The sequence below is a fragment of the Ranitomeya imitator genome, chromosome 8 (assembly GCF_032444005.1).
Source record: "Ranitomeya imitator isolate aRanImi1 chromosome 8, aRanImi1.pri, whole genome shotgun sequence".
NCBI lineage: Eukaryota > Metazoa > Chordata > Amphibia > Anura > Dendrobatidae > Ranitomeya > Ranitomeya imitator.
This window is the reverse complement of record NC_091289.1, coordinates 36,056,150-36,074,334: the sequence shown is the minus strand read 5'-3', so window position 1 is coordinate 36,074,334 and position 18,185 is coordinate 36,056,150. Positions and strand designations below refer to the sequence as shown.

General features: G+C 43.9%; 1 protein-coding gene and 1 long non-coding RNA gene across 4 annotated transcripts in view; one reads left to right on the top strand and one right to left on the bottom strand.

The window, feature by feature from the left end:
- LOC138647612 (uncharacterized) overlaps nucleotides 1-5,853 on the top strand; it is a 78,202-nt gene extending 72,349 nt beyond the window's left edge. For both annotated transcript variants that reach the window (XR_011315009.1, XR_011315010.1), the window contains exon 5: nucleotides 4,957-5,853. This is a non-coding gene — a long non-coding RNA (uncharacterized lncRNA). The remainder of the gene's footprint in view (nucleotides 1-4,956) is intronic.
- SUSD3 (sushi domain containing 3) overlaps nucleotides 1-18,185 on the bottom strand; it is a 73,481-nt gene that overhangs the window by 17,015 nt on the left and 38,281 nt on the right. The window contains exons 2-3 of one of the 2 annotated variants that reach the window (XM_069736738.1): nucleotides 11,208-11,396; nucleotides 4,921-5,068 (exon numbers count right to left, since the gene is read on the bottom strand). In XM_069736738.1, coding sequence (XP_069592839.1) covers nucleotides 4,921-5,068; nucleotides 11,208-11,396 — 337 coding nt within the window. Of the gene's footprint in view, nucleotides 1-4,920; nucleotides 5,069-9,949; nucleotides 10,575-11,207; nucleotides 11,397-18,185 lie in introns of those variants that run through there. The other variant, XM_069736739.1, reaches the window with a different exon arrangement.

Genomic DNA, 18,185 nt, shown 5'->3' with positions numbered 1-18,185 from the left:
TCTGCTCCTTACCATTCCCCTATTTATCCCCTCTGCTACTCACCTCTACAGTCCATCTGGTACTCACCGCTCCCCTTTCCATCCCCTCTACTCCTCCCTGCTCCCCTATATGCCTCACCAGTCCATCTCCAGCCCCTCTACTCCTCACCACTCCCTTCTCCAGACCCTCTGCCCCTCAATGCTGCCCTCTCCATCCCCTTCACTGCTTACTTCTCCAGCCCCTCTGCTACTCACCTTTCCAGCCCCTCTGCTACTCACCACTCCAGCCCCTCTGCTACTCACAGCTCACCTCTCTAGCCCCTCTGCTACTAACCGCTCCAGCCTCTCTGCTCCTCACTGCTCCCTTCTCCATTGCCTCTGCTCCTTACCACTCCCCTATTTATCCCCTCTGCTACTCACTTCTCCAGTCCATCTGGTACTCACCACTCCCCTTTCCATCCCCTCTACTCCTCCCTGCTCCCCTATATGCCTCACCACTCCATCTCCAGACCCTCTAGTCCTCACCACTCCCTTCTCCAGACCCTCTGCCCCTCAATGCTGCCCTCTCCATCCCCTTCATTGCTTACTTCTCCAGACCCTCTGCTACTCACCTCTCCAGCCCCTCTGCTACTCACCGCTCCAGCCCCTCTGCTACTCACCGCTCCAGCCCCTCTACTACTCACCACTCCCCTTTTCAGCCTTTCTGCTCCTCACCACTCCCCTCTTTAGCCCTCCTGCTCCTCACCAATCCCCTCTCCAGCCCCTCTGCTACTCATCGCTCACCTCTCTTGCCCATCTGCTACTCAAAGCTCACCTCTCCAACCCCTCTGCTAATCACCGCTCACCTCTCCAGCCCCTCTGCAACTCACCGCTCCCCTCTCCAGCCCCTCTGCAACTCACCGCTCCCCTCTCCAGCCCCTCTGCTACTCACCGCTCACCTCTCCAGCCCCTCTGCTACTCACCGCTCACCTCTCCAGCCCCTCTGCTACTCACCGCTCACCTCTCCAGCCCCTCTGCTACTCATCGCTCACCTCTCCAGCCTCTCTGCTACTCACCGCTCACCTCTCCAGCCTCTTTGCTGCTCCCCTCTCCAGCCCCTTTGCTACTCACCGCTCACCTCTCCAGCCCCTCTGCAACTCACCGCTCACCTCTCCAGCCCCTCTGCTGCTTACTGCTACCTCTCCAGCCTCTTTGCTGCTCACCTCTCCAGCCCCTTTGCTACTCACCGCTCACCTCTCCAGCCCCTTTGCTACTCATCGCCACCTGTCTGGTTCTCACCGTACCTTCTGATCCTCTGCTGCTCACTATGGAATCCTCAGTCCACTTACACTGTGCCAAATATCTGGCTTTCATGGCACTGGGAGAGTTTTTCAACATATGAGCAGGAAGGTAATGGTGCATGTCAGGATGTCGATGATGATGATGACACCACAAAGACCAAAGCTTTCAAACTGTCCTATTTAGACCCCATGGGGAACATGGCATATCACTAGCGGGTATTTGCACTGCCCTCCTGTTGTGCGTTTCTGTACATAGCAGAGTTTTTGATCACAGCCTTGATGATATTGTAATGTAATTAATTTGAGTACGGGGGGGGGGGGCTTGGCTTAGTAATATTGAGAAACGCCAATCTGCAACATAAAGGCAATTGTGCTGACGTCCAGAAAATGTAAAATACAGAAGCATTTAGTGTTTGAAGCTCTCGAGTCGCAATAGCAATAGCTAATTCATGGCGTCAGGTTTTATAATGAGAGGACCAATACCAGCGGTAACCAAGGAAACTACTGAGTCAGCGCAAAAATGAATCCGATGCGAGTTCTTCCTACATGGACGGTGTAAAATTCAAATAATGGGTTGCATTTCATTATTATGAGACAGAGGACGTATTGCCGCACAACTGTATTTATATCCAACAGGGAAGGCGCGAACTCCTGCGCTCTGATGAGAATATTTAGTCCGGATGTGCCCCCTGCTACATATTATTAAAAGACATTAATTTCTCTTTACGGATTCATTCTTGGTTTATTACCCATGATTGTTTCTACTCTCCCGAGATATAGCACAAAGCTGATATGCGGATAAATACAGGAGATACAAGGAGGTGGAAAGAAATCTCAGAAAGGAGCCAGAAATAAGACGTAATGGGGGAAGATTAATCAAAACTACAGAAGAGAAAAGGAGACCTTTGGGGGTAAATAATCCATGCTTTTCTGCCAGATTAATGGTAGAAAAAAAAAGATCTATAAAGGCACAATTTTCATGCCATTCTTTTGGGGGCAAAATGGGTGATGGCGCATCTGCTCCAAGATGTCCTTAAACAAGACCAATGACAGAATCCGCCGGTCTTGATGATTTGGGGCTATTCTTTTTAGCAACCAACCAAGACACCGTTTTCACAAATCTAACCAAATGTAGATTCCAGCCCATCAGCATGCAGCTCTCATAAATAGTGGCTTTGCTGTGAATTTCTATAAGATCGTGGCAAATTGTATAGGTTTGGCAAAAAAAAGCGAACAAATGGAAATATCTAGTACTTTAGACAAGACAACACCAAGACCCACCCAACTTAGAACATGGTTCCAGGCAAGTGGTTATTAAAGGGGTATTTATTACCATTTGTACTTTTATTTATTATCCACATGAAATGTCAGATGTATAGGAGATGCCGGTCCTATGAATGGGACCCCCACCAATCTCGAGTATTGCTAGGTGGTTGGAATTCCCATTCATTTGTATAGGCATTCCGACTACTTCTTCACTGACAGCTTTGCAAGACGGGTCTTCATTCCCGAGAAAGATGTAGGTTCTATTGCAGTATATGCTACAAGTGTACAAGATGGGAATACTCCTTTAATCAAACTTCATTTTCCGACAGGGAGAAATACTAATTGACTCGTTTAGATCGGACACTACATATTTTTCCAAATAGGAACGGCAAATTAGGAAACCAAGACATCATGGCAAGCGTGTATCGAAAAGAATTAAAGCCATCATATTAGTGTATTCCTATATTATGAAGTAGGAGAACGTACAACGCGTTTCAAGAGCGTACAACTCTCTTCTTCAGGTAGAAACCACCATGAATTAAAAGGTAGATTAAGAGAGAGAGTGATATGCTTTTGAAACGCGTTGTACATTCTATTACACCATTATAGAGGAATACGCTAATGCGATGGCTTCACGTCTTCTGGATATCCTGTTTTCCATATTCTCTAGCACTATTTGCACCCATCCTTTGGGTATTCCAGAGAGGAGGTGTAGCAGTCACTCCATTGTTTGTTTGCCACAGTCCCGTAAGGAAGTTGCACTTCCTAGTGCAATCATGCAAGGTGGGGACGCCAATTACTAGGGTGCATTTGGATATGTTTTTTATTTCTTTTTTTTTTCCTGTTTATCAATATTTTTCTCAATGGGATAAGTAAATAAAAAAATATTTCTGTGTCTCGATATTGTCGTTATATACATGTTATGGTCCCCATATCCTCTGCTGTTCTTACCATTTTGTCTCCACCTAATCTGCTCAACAAAGTAAACTAAAATGGAACTATACTTTTAACTACCTTTGCATAAATTCATTGTACAGGTTAATAAAATAAACTTTATAACATATTTTATTACAGTCTTACGGGTTTTTTTCTCCACTTCTTCCCCTCATACTTCCCTTCTGAACTGGTCATCTACTCTTTAGAAACAAACAACTCAAATCCATCTTGCTCAGACAAGACGGATTGCAGGTGTCATGTTACACAGCACTCTCTACGGAGAGTGGAGAGGAGGGGAGCAGAGTGAGGAAACAAGCAGAGGGAGACACAGGAAGATCATGCTGAGCTTTTATCTCACTCCAGTGCTGGATTCCCATCTACACTGATCATTAGTGAAGTGTAATTTCCTCTTTGCTTCCATTTCTGTCTGCATGCTAATTAAGTAATGAAGAGCATTAATCCTTCTCTGTGTTCTGTATGGGAGAGATTATAGCAGCTGATCTGCTACTACCAGCTCAAAGTCGATGGCAAATTAATAGATTAATTGATAGAGCCTACGGAGGGGAAATTGGTGAAAAGTCAGGATACAAGCCAGAAATAGTTGTCTTCCTCAGGTAAACACACCGTGTAGTTAATTTATTCTGGAAGGTTAATTGAAAGTAAAGCTATCCTTTAAAGGTTTTATTTTTCATTAAGATACTCTTATCCTCAATCGTCCGGATAGATGTTAAATGTTTGATCACTTTTCGGTCCGACCAGGTGAGAACGGGAATCCCAAAATTCCTGTGGACGGGGCAGTAGTGCACACGCTTGACCATGGCTCTAATCACATAGAGGACCTTGGCACTCCCATTTTTAGAGTTATAGTTGAGTCCCATTGGTTGGACACAAAGTGATCCAACAGTTGTTAGCAATGATGTGGAATCATGTGGCACTATTCACAGCCACTAGTTAGCATTTGTAATCCAAAATCAAGAGTGAAAAAAACCATAATTGAAAGATTTACACATGCTCTACGTTTTGGATCCCACTTTAGTTTTGGCTTGGAAATATTGATCAAATACTGACCAAAAATGACACGTGAACAATGCCTCAATGTTAAATAACGACAAAATTTCTAATATACAATGTATTATATCTTTTCGTTTCAGCAGGACTTCTCCCGTGCTGCACCCAGTGCAAAACTCCCATTATTTTACTCATTTATTACTTCCCGACTTGCAAAAGTGCTGAAGAATATGCTGGCACTATACAAAAAAAAAAGAACATTTTCTTATGTTATTTTAATATGGCCCGGATTGGATATTTATGGATATTATTAGGGGTGATGTGCAGACCAATAGGAAAGTATCATCAGTGGCAACTGCCTCCTCTTGTCCAGGTGATCAAAGAGGGGCAAAGCCAGTAATATAAGTGTATAATGTAGTTGGTCAGACCTTTTTTTTCCCTTCCATCTCACCTTTCTGATCGCCTCCTTTCACTTTTCTTCACGCAGTTCACAAGGCAGCACACCAAAAAAGCCATTGACATCAACAGGATGATCGCGCAGCTCACGATGGAGGCAATGACGGCCACTTTAAATCCAAACGTCTCGTATTTTGATAAAGCTGTAAAGCGAGATAAATTATGGATAAGTACACCAAACGGATGAGCCATTTTATCATTACGCCATTGTTGAATTCCCCCCCCTCTTCTTTTATTGCCGAAATGTAGACGAGTCTCCGCGTGCTAAATTCTGGATGTCGTTCAAGCTTCAAGCTACAAAGTGTTCTTTATTATCCAATTTTATATCATTAATACTTAAGACTACCTGGTGACAGATATGGATTGGAAACAGCAAGCCAAGTAGACCTCGGTGATAAATGCTGGATATATGTATATTCATGACTCAGGCAGGCTTTCATTGCATTTAGGTACTATAACAATGTAAGATGTATAGTTTCATAACACTGCAATTACTAGGATTAGTGAGGATAAGTATAAGCTGGAGATGGGAGAATTTATTCAAGTGGTAATGAATTGTAGTCACATTTTATAAAAAGTTCAATTTTCCCATGAAATCCACAAGGTTTAGCAAATTCAATCTCGACAGATCGACTCATCTCTAGTCTAAGCATAGCCAAATACACTAAACCACCACTTTATTAGAGACCCCCATCTGGTAAAGAGTTGGACCTCCTTTTGGCCTTCAGAAATTTGTCCTGGTATAGATTTGAAATCGTTCTGCAGGATTTTTGGCCCTGGGCCATGTGGACAAGACAGCTTCTTGCAGTTGCCGTAAATTAGATGAGAGATTCTGATATACTCTGAACAGTTAATCCCACCTCATCCCAGAAGCGCTGTATAAGATTAAAGGGAACCTGTCACCCCGTTTTTTGAGATTGAGCTATAAATACTGTTAAATAGGGCCTGCGCTGTGTGTTCCTATAGTGTATGTAGTGTACCCCGATTCCCCATGTATGCTGAGAAATAACTTACCAAAGTCGCCGTTTTCGCCTGTCAATCAGGCTGGTCAGGTCGGGAGGGCGTGGTGACATCGCTGGTTCTTCCTCAGCTTTACGTTGGTGGCGTAGTGGCGTAGTGGTGAAGACACAGCGCGCGATCTGCGCTGTCATCCCTTTCGTCGGTGGGGGCGGCCATCTTCCTGGGGCCGCGCGTGCGCAGATCGAGTGCTCTGCTGCACGGGGCTTCAGGAAAATGGCCGCGGGATGCCGCGCGTGCGCATTAGAGATCGCGGCGGCCATTTTCCCAAAGCCGAGTTTGCATCTCGGCTTTGGGAAAATGGCCGCCGCGATCTCTAATGCGCACGCGCGGCATCCCGCGGCCATTTTCCTGAAGCCCCGTGCAGCAGAGCACTCGATCTGCGCACGCGCGGCCCCAGGAAGATGGCCGCCCCCACCGACGAAAGGGATGACAGCGCAGATCGCGCGCTGTGTCTTCACCACTACGCCACTACGCCACCAACGTAAAGCTGAGGAAGAACCAGCGATGTCACCACGCCCTCCCGACCTGACCAGCCTGATTGACAGGCGAAAACGGCGACTTTGGTAAGTTATTTCTCAGCATACATAGGGAATCGGGGTACACTACATACACTATAGGAACACACAGCGCAGGCCCTATTTAACAGTATTTATAGCTCAATCTCAAAAAACGGGGTGACAGGTTCCCTTTAAGGCTGTGAAGACCTAGAAAACTCACTGCCATGTTCCCATGACTATATGACCATTGAGGCATAGTGCACTGTCCTTCTAAAAGTGTCCTTCTACCATTGGGCAAACAGCTACCATGAAGGGATCAACTTCGTAAACCACAATGCTTAGGTAAGCCCTACTGTACAAGGATTCATCCCACAGTAATCAGAGGACCCAGAGTGTGCCAAAAAAAGCATTTCTTATGCCATTACTCCAACACCACTAGCGAGGAAGGGATCATAGATTTCTATTTCTACTCTTTTGCCCACTGGAGGTTTGCCTTTCTGCTTTCTGTAGACTACAATGGCACTCAATGTAATTATCTGTAGTTATAGTTCATCTGTACGAAGGGACATTCAATTGTCCATTGGCCAGGTTAGTACTCTCTGGCCACTCGATGGATGCTTGCAAATCTCTTACTTTTCGAGATCCTTGGCGCAACTTGGTGGATTTCTTCTTTTTTATCCTAATGTTAGTCTGTTTCTCTTCCATTGAGAGCACCTTTGACCGCATGTTGTGGGTTCACAGCAGCTTCCAAATGCAAATGCCACACTTGGAATCAGCGCTAGACCTTTTTTTCTGCTTAATTGATGATGGATTAATGAACAAATAGCCCATTAAAGAGCTTTTGAGATATTGTCTAATTACTTTTGGTCCCTTTAAAAAAACGCAGCTACTGTACATATTAAAGAGCTGTAATTCCTAAACCCTTACTCCAATTAGGATGTGAATACTCTTACATTAAAGCTGAGGGTCTGAACTTTAAGCCCATATTTATTATATAACCGTATCTTGAATATGTTTTGGTAAGCAGCTAAAATGTAAAAACTTGTGTCACTGTCCAAATATTTCTGGACCTAACTGTATATACACACACATATATACATTATGTACTGTATGAGTATACGTTCATATCCTTTGGTGCTAATACTGCCGATTCAGCAAAAACTTATTTATTTCTAAAAGATCAATAATGTATTTATTTTTTTCAGTTATTATGACCTACGTCTATACTGGGAACTCAGCCGCCAGTGAGGTCAATGTTTCATTGTCTATACCCATTACAGTATTGCATTCTAAGAGCCTTCAGTATCAAAGCAAAAGGTTTTATTACTTTTTTTTTTAGCATTTTCTCAAAAGAGAATTAACCAAGTTGTGATTTTTTACGCTTTTTTTAAATCTCCAAATATCTGACTGATCTCCATTTACCCTTCCTGTGTCGTGCAGCACAATCAGCACTGACAGATGGGGAGAGAACTGATGAGTCAGCGATGAAGAATAAACATCTTCCTTCAACCTTATTTAATATTATGCCCCATAAACAACAACATTTTTATTTAACGAGGTCTCCACCGCGCTGACGTTAACCCCTTTAAGGCTTTTTGCAGGTGCCTATGATAGGCCATTATTATGTGATCATTGGGGGGCTGCCATTTTTTGGCTTCTTTGCATTAAGACATGGAAATTTCTTTTTTATTTTAAGGCAATCTTAACATTCGAGGCTAGTCACCCTCCCATTGCTCTACGTTGCTTGGTGTACATTTGTAGTCTGGGGTAATAACGACATATTGGTAAAAGCCATCAGTACTTGAACAGTGGGGGTCTCACGGTGATGCCCCTCGCCAATTGGTATATCATAGCGTCTGCAGTATTGGGAAACCACCATGCCACTTCTTCGAATGTTGGTCTCTTAGTCACCAGCTGGTCTAATGAGGGTTCCACTACTTTTTTTTCCCGGAGGGTACATGGTCGACCCTTTTTCAGTTGACTTATGACCACAAACAACATTCAACTTGAGCGAAACTTTCATGTGCTCGTACATCGGTTAAGAAAAGTATAGTAAAAAGGCAAAGTTAAAAACTCTCCAGAAGGAGCTGTCTGATGGATTCTTAGTTCATTCATTCTGCATCCAGCAATGCACAGTGAAATAGAAAGCCTGTACAACCCACATTTTTAATGAAACGCAATTGCAAGAATTATTTTTAGCTAAAATACATGCATATAAGTAAAAGTGAAGAAAAAAAAAGTGTCCCCGAAAATGTCCATATACTTTATGTCATGGCCTCCTTTTAAAGGGAACCTGACAGCTGATCCACAGGTAGAATGTATCACATATTGGATGTACAATTTCAACTATAGATGTTTAATTCTGAATCGCTGCGGCATTTCCAAGAAAAACAATTGTACAAGCCGCATCGAAGACTAATCAGACAGGCAGATCCCCGGTGGCTTCCCCCTCCTGCTGCCAGTGACTGAAAGGTCTCTCCCTATATATGCAAGCAGGGAGAGACCTGTCACTCCAGGGCAGGGGGCGGAGAGAAACTGGCAGGGACTAGCCTGTCCGACTAGTCCCCAGTGGAGCTCATGCATTGTTTTTCACTGAAGCGCCACAATATTTCAGAGTTAAACATATAGGACTGAGATCATAAAGCCAGTGCCTGATACATGCTGCCTGTGGATCGAACTGCATGAATCAGATGTCAGGTCCCCTTTTTGTTTTGGCAAATAAAGGTTCCTGGAGGGGTTCTCATGGTACGTCGGTTCCATTAACGATCACTAGAATGTGGTTTGGTTCTTCTGTTCTTCTTAGCTGCAAATGAATAAATGAATGGACTGACATCCATTTTTGACCACAGATAAAAAGAACGGTGAGTCTAGTCATCAGTGAGTGTTTCAGAAACAGGACCCAAAATCATCAAACATTTATCTTCTACCCTTTGGATAGGGAATAAACGTCATCCGTGGAAAAATATCCCTTCATTCCCTAAATCTGCAAATTGACTCTTCAGAGAGGAAGAGGACCAGAACTCTAGTGCCACCTATTGGAAGTAGCAATCCTAAAAATCAACGTCGGCCCTTTAACGAGCCTTGTCACATGACTTAGGATAAAAGCCAAACCAGAATATCAATTTGGAGACACTGTGTTTCGGGGTAGTGCCCCTCGTCAGTGCAAAGTGGAGAACTGGTTTGGCTGTGTGAGAGGCGTCTGACCGGGATCCAAGAAGTATCGTTTCTCCTTGCGTAGAGTGACATGTTGAGCATGTCGAGATAAGGAGACTTAAAGCCGCAAGCCTATAGTCCTCTTCCTCTCTGAAGAGACAATTTGCGTATTTCTCAGAGGAGCATTGAGGCTTTAAGCCTCCTCATCTCAACATGCTTAATATGTCACTCTCAGCAAGGTGAAACGATAATTCTTGATTCCCTAAGTCTAAAACTCATGGCCACCACGTGAAGACATCAGGAGTAAAACCGCTCAACGACTAATGAAAAAATGTGAAAAAAAAAATCCCTTACGTTTACAAGAAGGCGCCCCGACTGTCCACAAGGTGCTGTTTCCTTTCCAGACACAGGTCGTTAAGTCTTCTCCAACCAGCTGATATGAAGAGGAGCACTGAAACATGATAATTGTCCCCACTGAAGAACCGGTCATATGATTGCTCTCTCATGGTACCGTTATCAGAAGGGGAACCAGGTTGGGGGTGCCTTTCTTGTGCCGGGTCCGGAACTGACGGGGCTGTCTACTCTGCTGTCTGGGGGAAAGTTTAGGGAAGCGTTACCAGGGTGAGCGCAGGGCGCGGGTCCAGAGAGAGTTGGCGGGAAGGCAGAACACGCAGCTGGAGAGAAGGAGAGCTCCTGCTTCAGAGACGGTTAGCTGCAGAGGTGTGCGCCCAGCCGTGAGGAAAATCTACCGCAGAGACTCTGACGAGAAGCCCGCCGTGTGCAGGTTGGCTCCCAAACATCGAGGTGCCAATTGCTCCTTAATGGTCAGTGCTGTGCGGGTGCCGCCTGACAGAGACTGAGACAGGAACAGGGTACCGCTCCCTGAATCCACAGTGCCTACTCGTCGATGTGGCATATACATTGCCAGCCACCGGAGTCTCCCTATTGAGGACTCCACGGAACATTTCAAAAACATTTCAAAGAAGATCGTCTTCTTTAGCACCACACCGGATCCACGTTGTGCCGACGGCTGTTGGCGCCATTATTTACTCTGGAACCGTTCCTGTCAGGAGGACGCCGGATGGATAAGTGACTTCATTGAGAATGACTGTCTTTGTTTACCTGCGTTGATTTCTCCCCAACCAAACCCTTGTATTCCCTATTCTGCCCGCATTTTACCTCATGTTTTCCCCTACTCTGCCCGCATTTTACCTCATGATTTTCCCTATTCTGCCCGCATTTTACCTCATGTTTTTCCCTATTCTGTCTGCATTTTACCTCAGGTTTTCCTTATCTCCCTGCGTGGAGTAAATCCTTGTTTTATTAAAACCTGCTAACCCTTGATCTGCATCTGCCAGCCTGCTCTCACACTGGCACTGGAGAATCCTGACAGCATGCACTATGCACAATATGAGGATTCACGAGTCTGCAGTTACATAGAGTGACTGCAAACTTTCATGCCAAAATGTACATCCTCTTTAAAGTCCATTCATAACGCAAAACATCTAGCAAATACGCAAAATATATCCATAGGGTCCCTTTGGCATCTTATGGGCTGGTTTACATTGGTATTCATATTTTTTTGAAAAAATGTAAAAAGAAAATCCCTTACGTTTACAAGAAGGCGCCCCGGCTGTCCACAAGGTGCTGTTTCCTTTCCAGACACAGGTCGTTAAGTCTTCTCCAACCAGCTGATATGAAGAGGAGCACTGAAACATGATAATTGTCCCCACTGAAGAACCATTTCCGTGCAAAATATGTAACGAGCCAGACTCCGGCGGCACAATCTTTTTACACTGACCTGCAAATAAGCAGAGAGAAAAGCTGCAATGATTGCTAGGATTTCACATAATCAATAACCGGGAGGCTGAGCGGGCGGCCGGTAAATACGAGGTCATTTCTAAGTACTGTAGTTTCATGCTACACTAAGCGGAAAGTTTCTATCAAACCATCTGAAATCTTCCCGACCTCTTCTCTTGATGCCATACGTTGTGACCTGCGCGTTTGTAGCTTCACCGCGTTGTTACTTTATTTTGTAAGTGCAAGCGATTATTCTGTAACAATAATAATCGCAATGTTACATCTTTAGGGGTACGACCTATGGGACCCCCAATCTAATACAATACCATAAGAAATGTTAACCCTATATCCCATTACACTGGTCATAGTGGTTTTCAATCAGATTTCCATAGGCGATGAATTGTGTATAAATCTTCATTGCTACATTTATTTTTCATGATTTGCAGCCATAAGCTAGGCGGTATGGAGGAGCAGTAGCATTACTATCCCTATTGCAACATAGTGGGGATATAGTGGCTTACTGATAATAGCAGCAGACCATGCTGTGGGGCCCGATGAAAATGACACCCCCAAGCCGTGCCATGAGTCTTGATTTCCATGAATCATCAGGATCCAGATGTAGTCGCCTTCGTCTACAATGGTCAGTTGGCTACTTCTGTTCATCATTCAGCCTGTGCGTCAGGCATGATGATATCGCTTGATCGTACCTGCTGCAAAAAGCCTCAGTCTACACACTGCATAGAGGGAGCAGTATGTCAGGGAAGTTGTTTTTTTATGTTGTCAGTACTTGTTGTGGGGAAACAATGGGGGCATCATACACTGTATGGGGGAATGTTGGGTTCTTCCCAGGGTGGGATGACTGTGGGGGCAATCATACGTCGTGGACGAACTATGATGATATCATACTGTGTGAGGGCTGTAGGGACTCCATGCTGTGAAGGGAGCTGTGGGGGGCATCATAATGTGTGTTAGGGGCTATAGGGGCATCAAACCTTGTAGGAGGCTATAGGGACACCATACTGTATGGGTATCTGTGTGGGCCATCATACTGTTTGTGTGGGCACTGTGGAGGAATTAAACTATGTGTGGGGAGGCTGTAGCCGCCTCATACTGTGGGTAGGGAGCAGTAGGGGCCCATGTTGTGAGCAGGTTTGTGACGACTGTGATACTATGTGTGGGGGCCATCATTCTGTGTGGTGGTATCATACTGTATGTGGGGGGGCTGTGAGGGCCATGATATTGTGTGTGGGATGACTGTGGAGACATAATACTGTGTTGGGGCCATCATAAAGCGAGTGTGGGAGAATCATACTGTAAGCAGGACATCATACTGTAGGGGCGGAGGACTGTGAGGGCATTATACTGTGTGTGGGGGGCATCTGTAGGAGCTGTAATGCTGTGTGTGAATGACTGTTTTGTCCATGATAGTGTGTGCGGACCTTCAAACTATGTGGGGGTCATCATACTGTGGGCGAGACACGTGAGTTCATCATACTGTGTTAGGTGGAAGTGGGAGTATTCTATAATAATGTGGAGATATTGTACTGTGTTTGCACACTGGTTGCACCATAATGTGCAAGGAGGGCAATATGGTGGCATGATACCGCATTTGGAGCACCTTTCAGTCATAAAGCGTATGTGTGGGGGAATTCATTATGAGGGTATCATACTATGTTGGGTTCCATAGGCGTGGGCCTATGACTAAGAACTTTGTTTGAAACGCGTCAGGCATTTAGGGGCTGCGTCCCCACATGATGTTTTTTTCTTGACATGAGAATAAAGTACTGAAGATTTTATGAAGAGACGCCTGGTGCTGGAACTTTTTCCTTTCCTTTTTACTGGATGATTTGCAGCTACTAGACAGCTTGATTACATGTGGGGATTCCCTAGCAACCAGGCAACCCCCACATGTACTCAAGCTGGCTAATAGCTGTAAATCATTCAGCTGTGGCGAGGAAAACTAAATCTCCGAGCAGTCATAAATACTTGAAGACCACCCACGCGTGCTCTGGAAAACTGGAGCAACGAGTATACTCGCTCATTGTACATTGTCAATAATCTCAGTTAGGAATAATATGTGATTCAGCAATGCACAGTGTACAATGCGGATATACAGTACATAAAGTCCGCATCTCTGAGCACATCACACTAGACCTTTCATACACAGGGACATTTTCATGTGCTTGACATCATAAAATTATTCAAGGATCCTCTTCTATATCGGATATGTTAGAGGTAATTATCTGTAAGATTACATTTTGCTTCATTAATTGAGTCAAGCGGAAGAATCAATGAAGTCTATATATGTCAAGGAGGATAAAATGAGAACTGAATGTAATCTCATCAATCATTAAAGGGAACCTTTCACATTGAAAATTCTGTCCAATCTGCAGGCACTGAGTTATAGGGCGGCAGGAGGAACGGATCAGATTGTAATGTATTTTGTGATAAAATATTCAGAATAACCTGTGTTTTCACAATTTAAATTTCTGATATTTCACTTCGAATCCTCTAGTAAAATAATTCTAAAAATAATCCCATTTATTTCAATGGGAAAGACTGCCATTTATACAGTGTCTTTTATTTGTACGTTTTTTAATGCACTGATAAAAAGTGGCGTTTCAATTGTTGGAGCGTTTGAGGTGTAAAATTTCCTACTGAAATTAAACTAGAGCTGAAAAAAAACACATTTAGTTTTTTTTGGAACTTATGTATATTACATTTTTTAAGCTTTAAAAAAAATATCTAAAAAAAGACCTTTGTGTGATCATAATCTGAAGTGCTTAATAAATGTGGCGCACAACATATGCGCTCCTGGCTCAATTTAAGACAGAATGTCTGGAGCGTTTTCAATAGTTAATCTGCCCCAGTGTGTGATCTTTTTTTTTAGAAATGAAGAGGAAGAAGAATAACTCCGGGCTAGAGATGAAAGATGAAATAGATACTATGAAAAGCTTAAAAAGAAGCTAAAAATTTATATGCACAGAAAATAATATAATTTTTCAAGTCATGAAATAAAGCAGCAAAGGGTTTGGGTTTTCCAGGTTTGGCAAAAATATCTGCAGTCATTTTAGGTGACTGCAGACTTGTGAATCCTCACAACGCACACACTGCGCGCTGTCATGATTTTCCTGAACTGGGAGTCGGCGGCATTATGACTGCAAGTATGAGATTTGCATACTTCCAGCCACATCCCTACTAGATGTGTAGAGCCTCTCTCGATACACTTGTGAGTGCGCTGCGCATGTCTAGTAGGAGTGTGGCTTGGAATATGCAAATCTCATACTTGCGGTCATATGACTGCTCTCTCATGGTGCCGTTGTCAGAAGGGGAACCAGGTTGGGGGTGCCTTTCTTGTGCCGGGTCCGGAATTGACGGGGCTGTCTACTCTGCTGTCTGGGGGAAAGTTTAGGGAACCGGATCACTCTTTATGCGGGCTGACAGGGGGCATGACCAATCATCACCAGGGTGAGCGCAGAGCGCGGGTCCAGAGAGAGTTGGCGGGAAGGCAGAACACGCAGCTGGAGAAAAGGAGAGCTCCTGCTTCAGGGACGGTTAGCTGCAGAGGTGTGCGCCCAGCTGTGAGGAAAATCTACCGCAGAGACTCTGACGAGAAGCCCGCCGTGTGCAGGTTGGATCCCAAACATCGAGGTGCCAATTGCTCCTTAATGGTCAGTGCTGTGCGGGTGCCGCCTGACAGAGACTGAGACAGGAACAGGGTACTGCTCCCTGAATCCATGGTGTATACTCATCGAGCTTCGCTTAACTCTGACAGAACTGTGGCCTATACATTGCCGGCCACCGGAGTCTCCCTATTGAGGACTCCACGGAACATTTCAAAGACTCAACGTTGCCAGCCAGGAACATATCATCGTCTTCTTCAGCACCACACCGGATCCACGTTGTGCCAACGGCTGTTGCCGCCATTATTTACTCCGGAACCGTTCCTGTCAGGAGGACGCCGGATGGATAAGTGACTTAATTGAGAATTACTTTCTTTGTTTTCCTGCGTTGATTTCTCCCCAACCAAACGCCTGTATTCCCTATTCTGCCCGCATTTTACCTCATGTTTTCCCCTACCCTGCCCGCATTTTACCTCATATTTTCCCCTACTCTGCCCGCATTTTACCTCATGTTTTTCCCTATTCTGCCCGCATTTTACCTCATGGTTTTCCCTATTCTGTCTGCATTTTGCCTCAGGTTTTCCTCATCTCCCTGCGTGGAGTAAATCCTTGTTTTATTAAAACCTGCTAACCCTTGATCTGCCTCCTGTCAGTCACTGCATCTGCCAGCCTGCTCACACACTGGCACTGGAGAATCCTGACAGCATGCACTATGCACAATATGAGGATTCACAAGTCTGCAGTTACATAGAGTGACTGCAAACTTTCATGCCAAAATGTACATCCTCTTTAAAGTCCATTCATAACGCAAAACATCTAGCAAATACGCAAAATATATACATAGGGTCCCTTTGGCATCTTATGGGCTGGTTTACATTGGTGTTCATATTTTTTTTACATGTATATTTTACATGTATATGCCATTGTATATAACAGCACCCATTGACGGTTATATAAAGTTACAGTTTGCAGCCTTGACATGAAGGATTGATTGGTATTTTGAATTAGAGATTAAAAAATGTTATGACTTGTAAACAGATGTATTAGGTGGTCCAATATTATTCAGTATGTATACTCCATGACTCCCATGTAAAAGTTTTCTAGAAAAGTAAAACAATCTTTCTTTTAGATATTCAAAGAATGTAATACAGGTTAAAAAAAAATGGAGAGGAGCGTTAAAAGTAGAGATATCTCTAAGATAACGATCGTACTAGATGTACTATGAAGCACTTATGCCACATCTCTGGATGAAATTACTGTACTCAGTGATAAGATGATATTTTTATGTTATATAAGTAGAATAAACAGCATAATATACATACACACACTTACACACGAATATACAGGTGCTTCTCACAAAATTAGAATATCATCAAAAAGTTAATTTATTTCAGTTCTTCTATACAAAAAATGAATCTCATACATTATATTGAGTCATTACAGAGTGATCTATTTTACATGTCTATTTCTGTTAATGTTAATGATTATGGCCTACACAATTTCCAGATTTATATTTTTAAAATCGTTAGAAAACCATGTGTCAGTTCCTTCACACTTCACAAACACTTGCTGGTTTCTGTTGATATATCACATAAAATCCCAATAAAATACATTTTAATTTGTGTACAAAAAGTAAACAAACTGGAAAAGTTTACAGGTTTTCAAGGCAATGTACACTATTATATGGACAAGAGTATTGTGCCCCCTCCACATTACACTTACAGGAGCTTTACTGACCTCCCGTTCTAAACCCATAGACATTAATATGGGGTGAGTCGCTCTGCAGAGGCCAGATTCATAATCTCCATTCTAGGTCATCCCCGAGATGTTGGATGGATGTGATGTCTGGTCTCTGTTCAGCTGGTCATGTTCCTCCACACCACACTTCCCTAACCATGAAGTTATGGACTTATGCACTGGGCACAGTCATAGGAAACAGAAAAAGGGTCTTTCCAACAAAGTTGGAAACTACAATTATAGGCGGATCATCAGCGATGTCCATTTCAGGGGCTGGGCTAGTCCCACTAAGCACAGAATACATTGTGATTTAACAATATAAGTAAAGAACAAGTGAGAAAAGACCAGCACCACCCCCGCAAATGACATCACTCATTCTTTACTTACACTGTGCATGACAGTGCGCTCTGTTGCCAGCTCGTCACTTCTGATCAGTGCCGGCAATGAAGCGCACTGTCACTGTGAACTAAGAAGTACAGTGAACAGTGACAAGAATCTACAGAGTATCCGAGGAGATGAATGTTATGTACCGGGGAGACGAGAGGCCGAATGTTAAAGCCCGGAGGTGAGGGGCCTTATTTTATGTACCAGGGAGAAGATGTGCCGGATGTTATGCACCGGCAAGATGAGGGGCGGGATGTTATACACTGGGGGTGAGGGAAGTATGTGATACACCAGGGGGGCAATGGGACCATATGACAAACATGAACTCAAGGATCAGGCTGAATTCAATGATTAAAGGGAACCTGTCACCTAAATTTGGCGGGACCGGTTTTGGGTCATATGGGCGGAGTTTTTGGGTGTTTGATTCACCCTTTCCTTACCCACTGGCTGCATGCTGGCCACAATATTGGATTGAAGTTCATTCTCTGTCCTCCATAGTACACACCTGGTACACACCTGCACAAGGCAATCTTGCCTTGCCCAGGCGTGTACTACGGAGGACAGAGAATGAACTTCAATCCAATATTGCGGCCAGCATGCAGCCAGTGGGTAAGGAAAGGGTGAATCAAACACCCGAAAACTCCGCCCATATGACCCAAAACCGGTCCCGCCAAATTCAGGTGACAGGTTCCCTTTTAAGTGTGTCCAAATATTTTTATGTATTTGTGTATTAGACAACTACTAGACACAATAGCCTCGATTCATCAAGACATACAAAGTAAGATTCACCAAATTCATTAAGAGGAGTGCATTTCTGTCTTACTCCAAATTCTGAGTAGTTTGACGACAGTGTTTAAACCATACCCCTCCAAATCAAACTTCACCCACTTTATAAAAAGGCCGGGACCGGCATTACAAAAAAAAAAAGCCAAACGTTGCTAAATATTTGCCCAATACGTTGCAACATTTCAAACGGCTTTATGTTAGAGTTTTGGCGAAAGCTATCTGATGAATTGGCCTTTATTTTTGGATTGTTGTATTTTTTT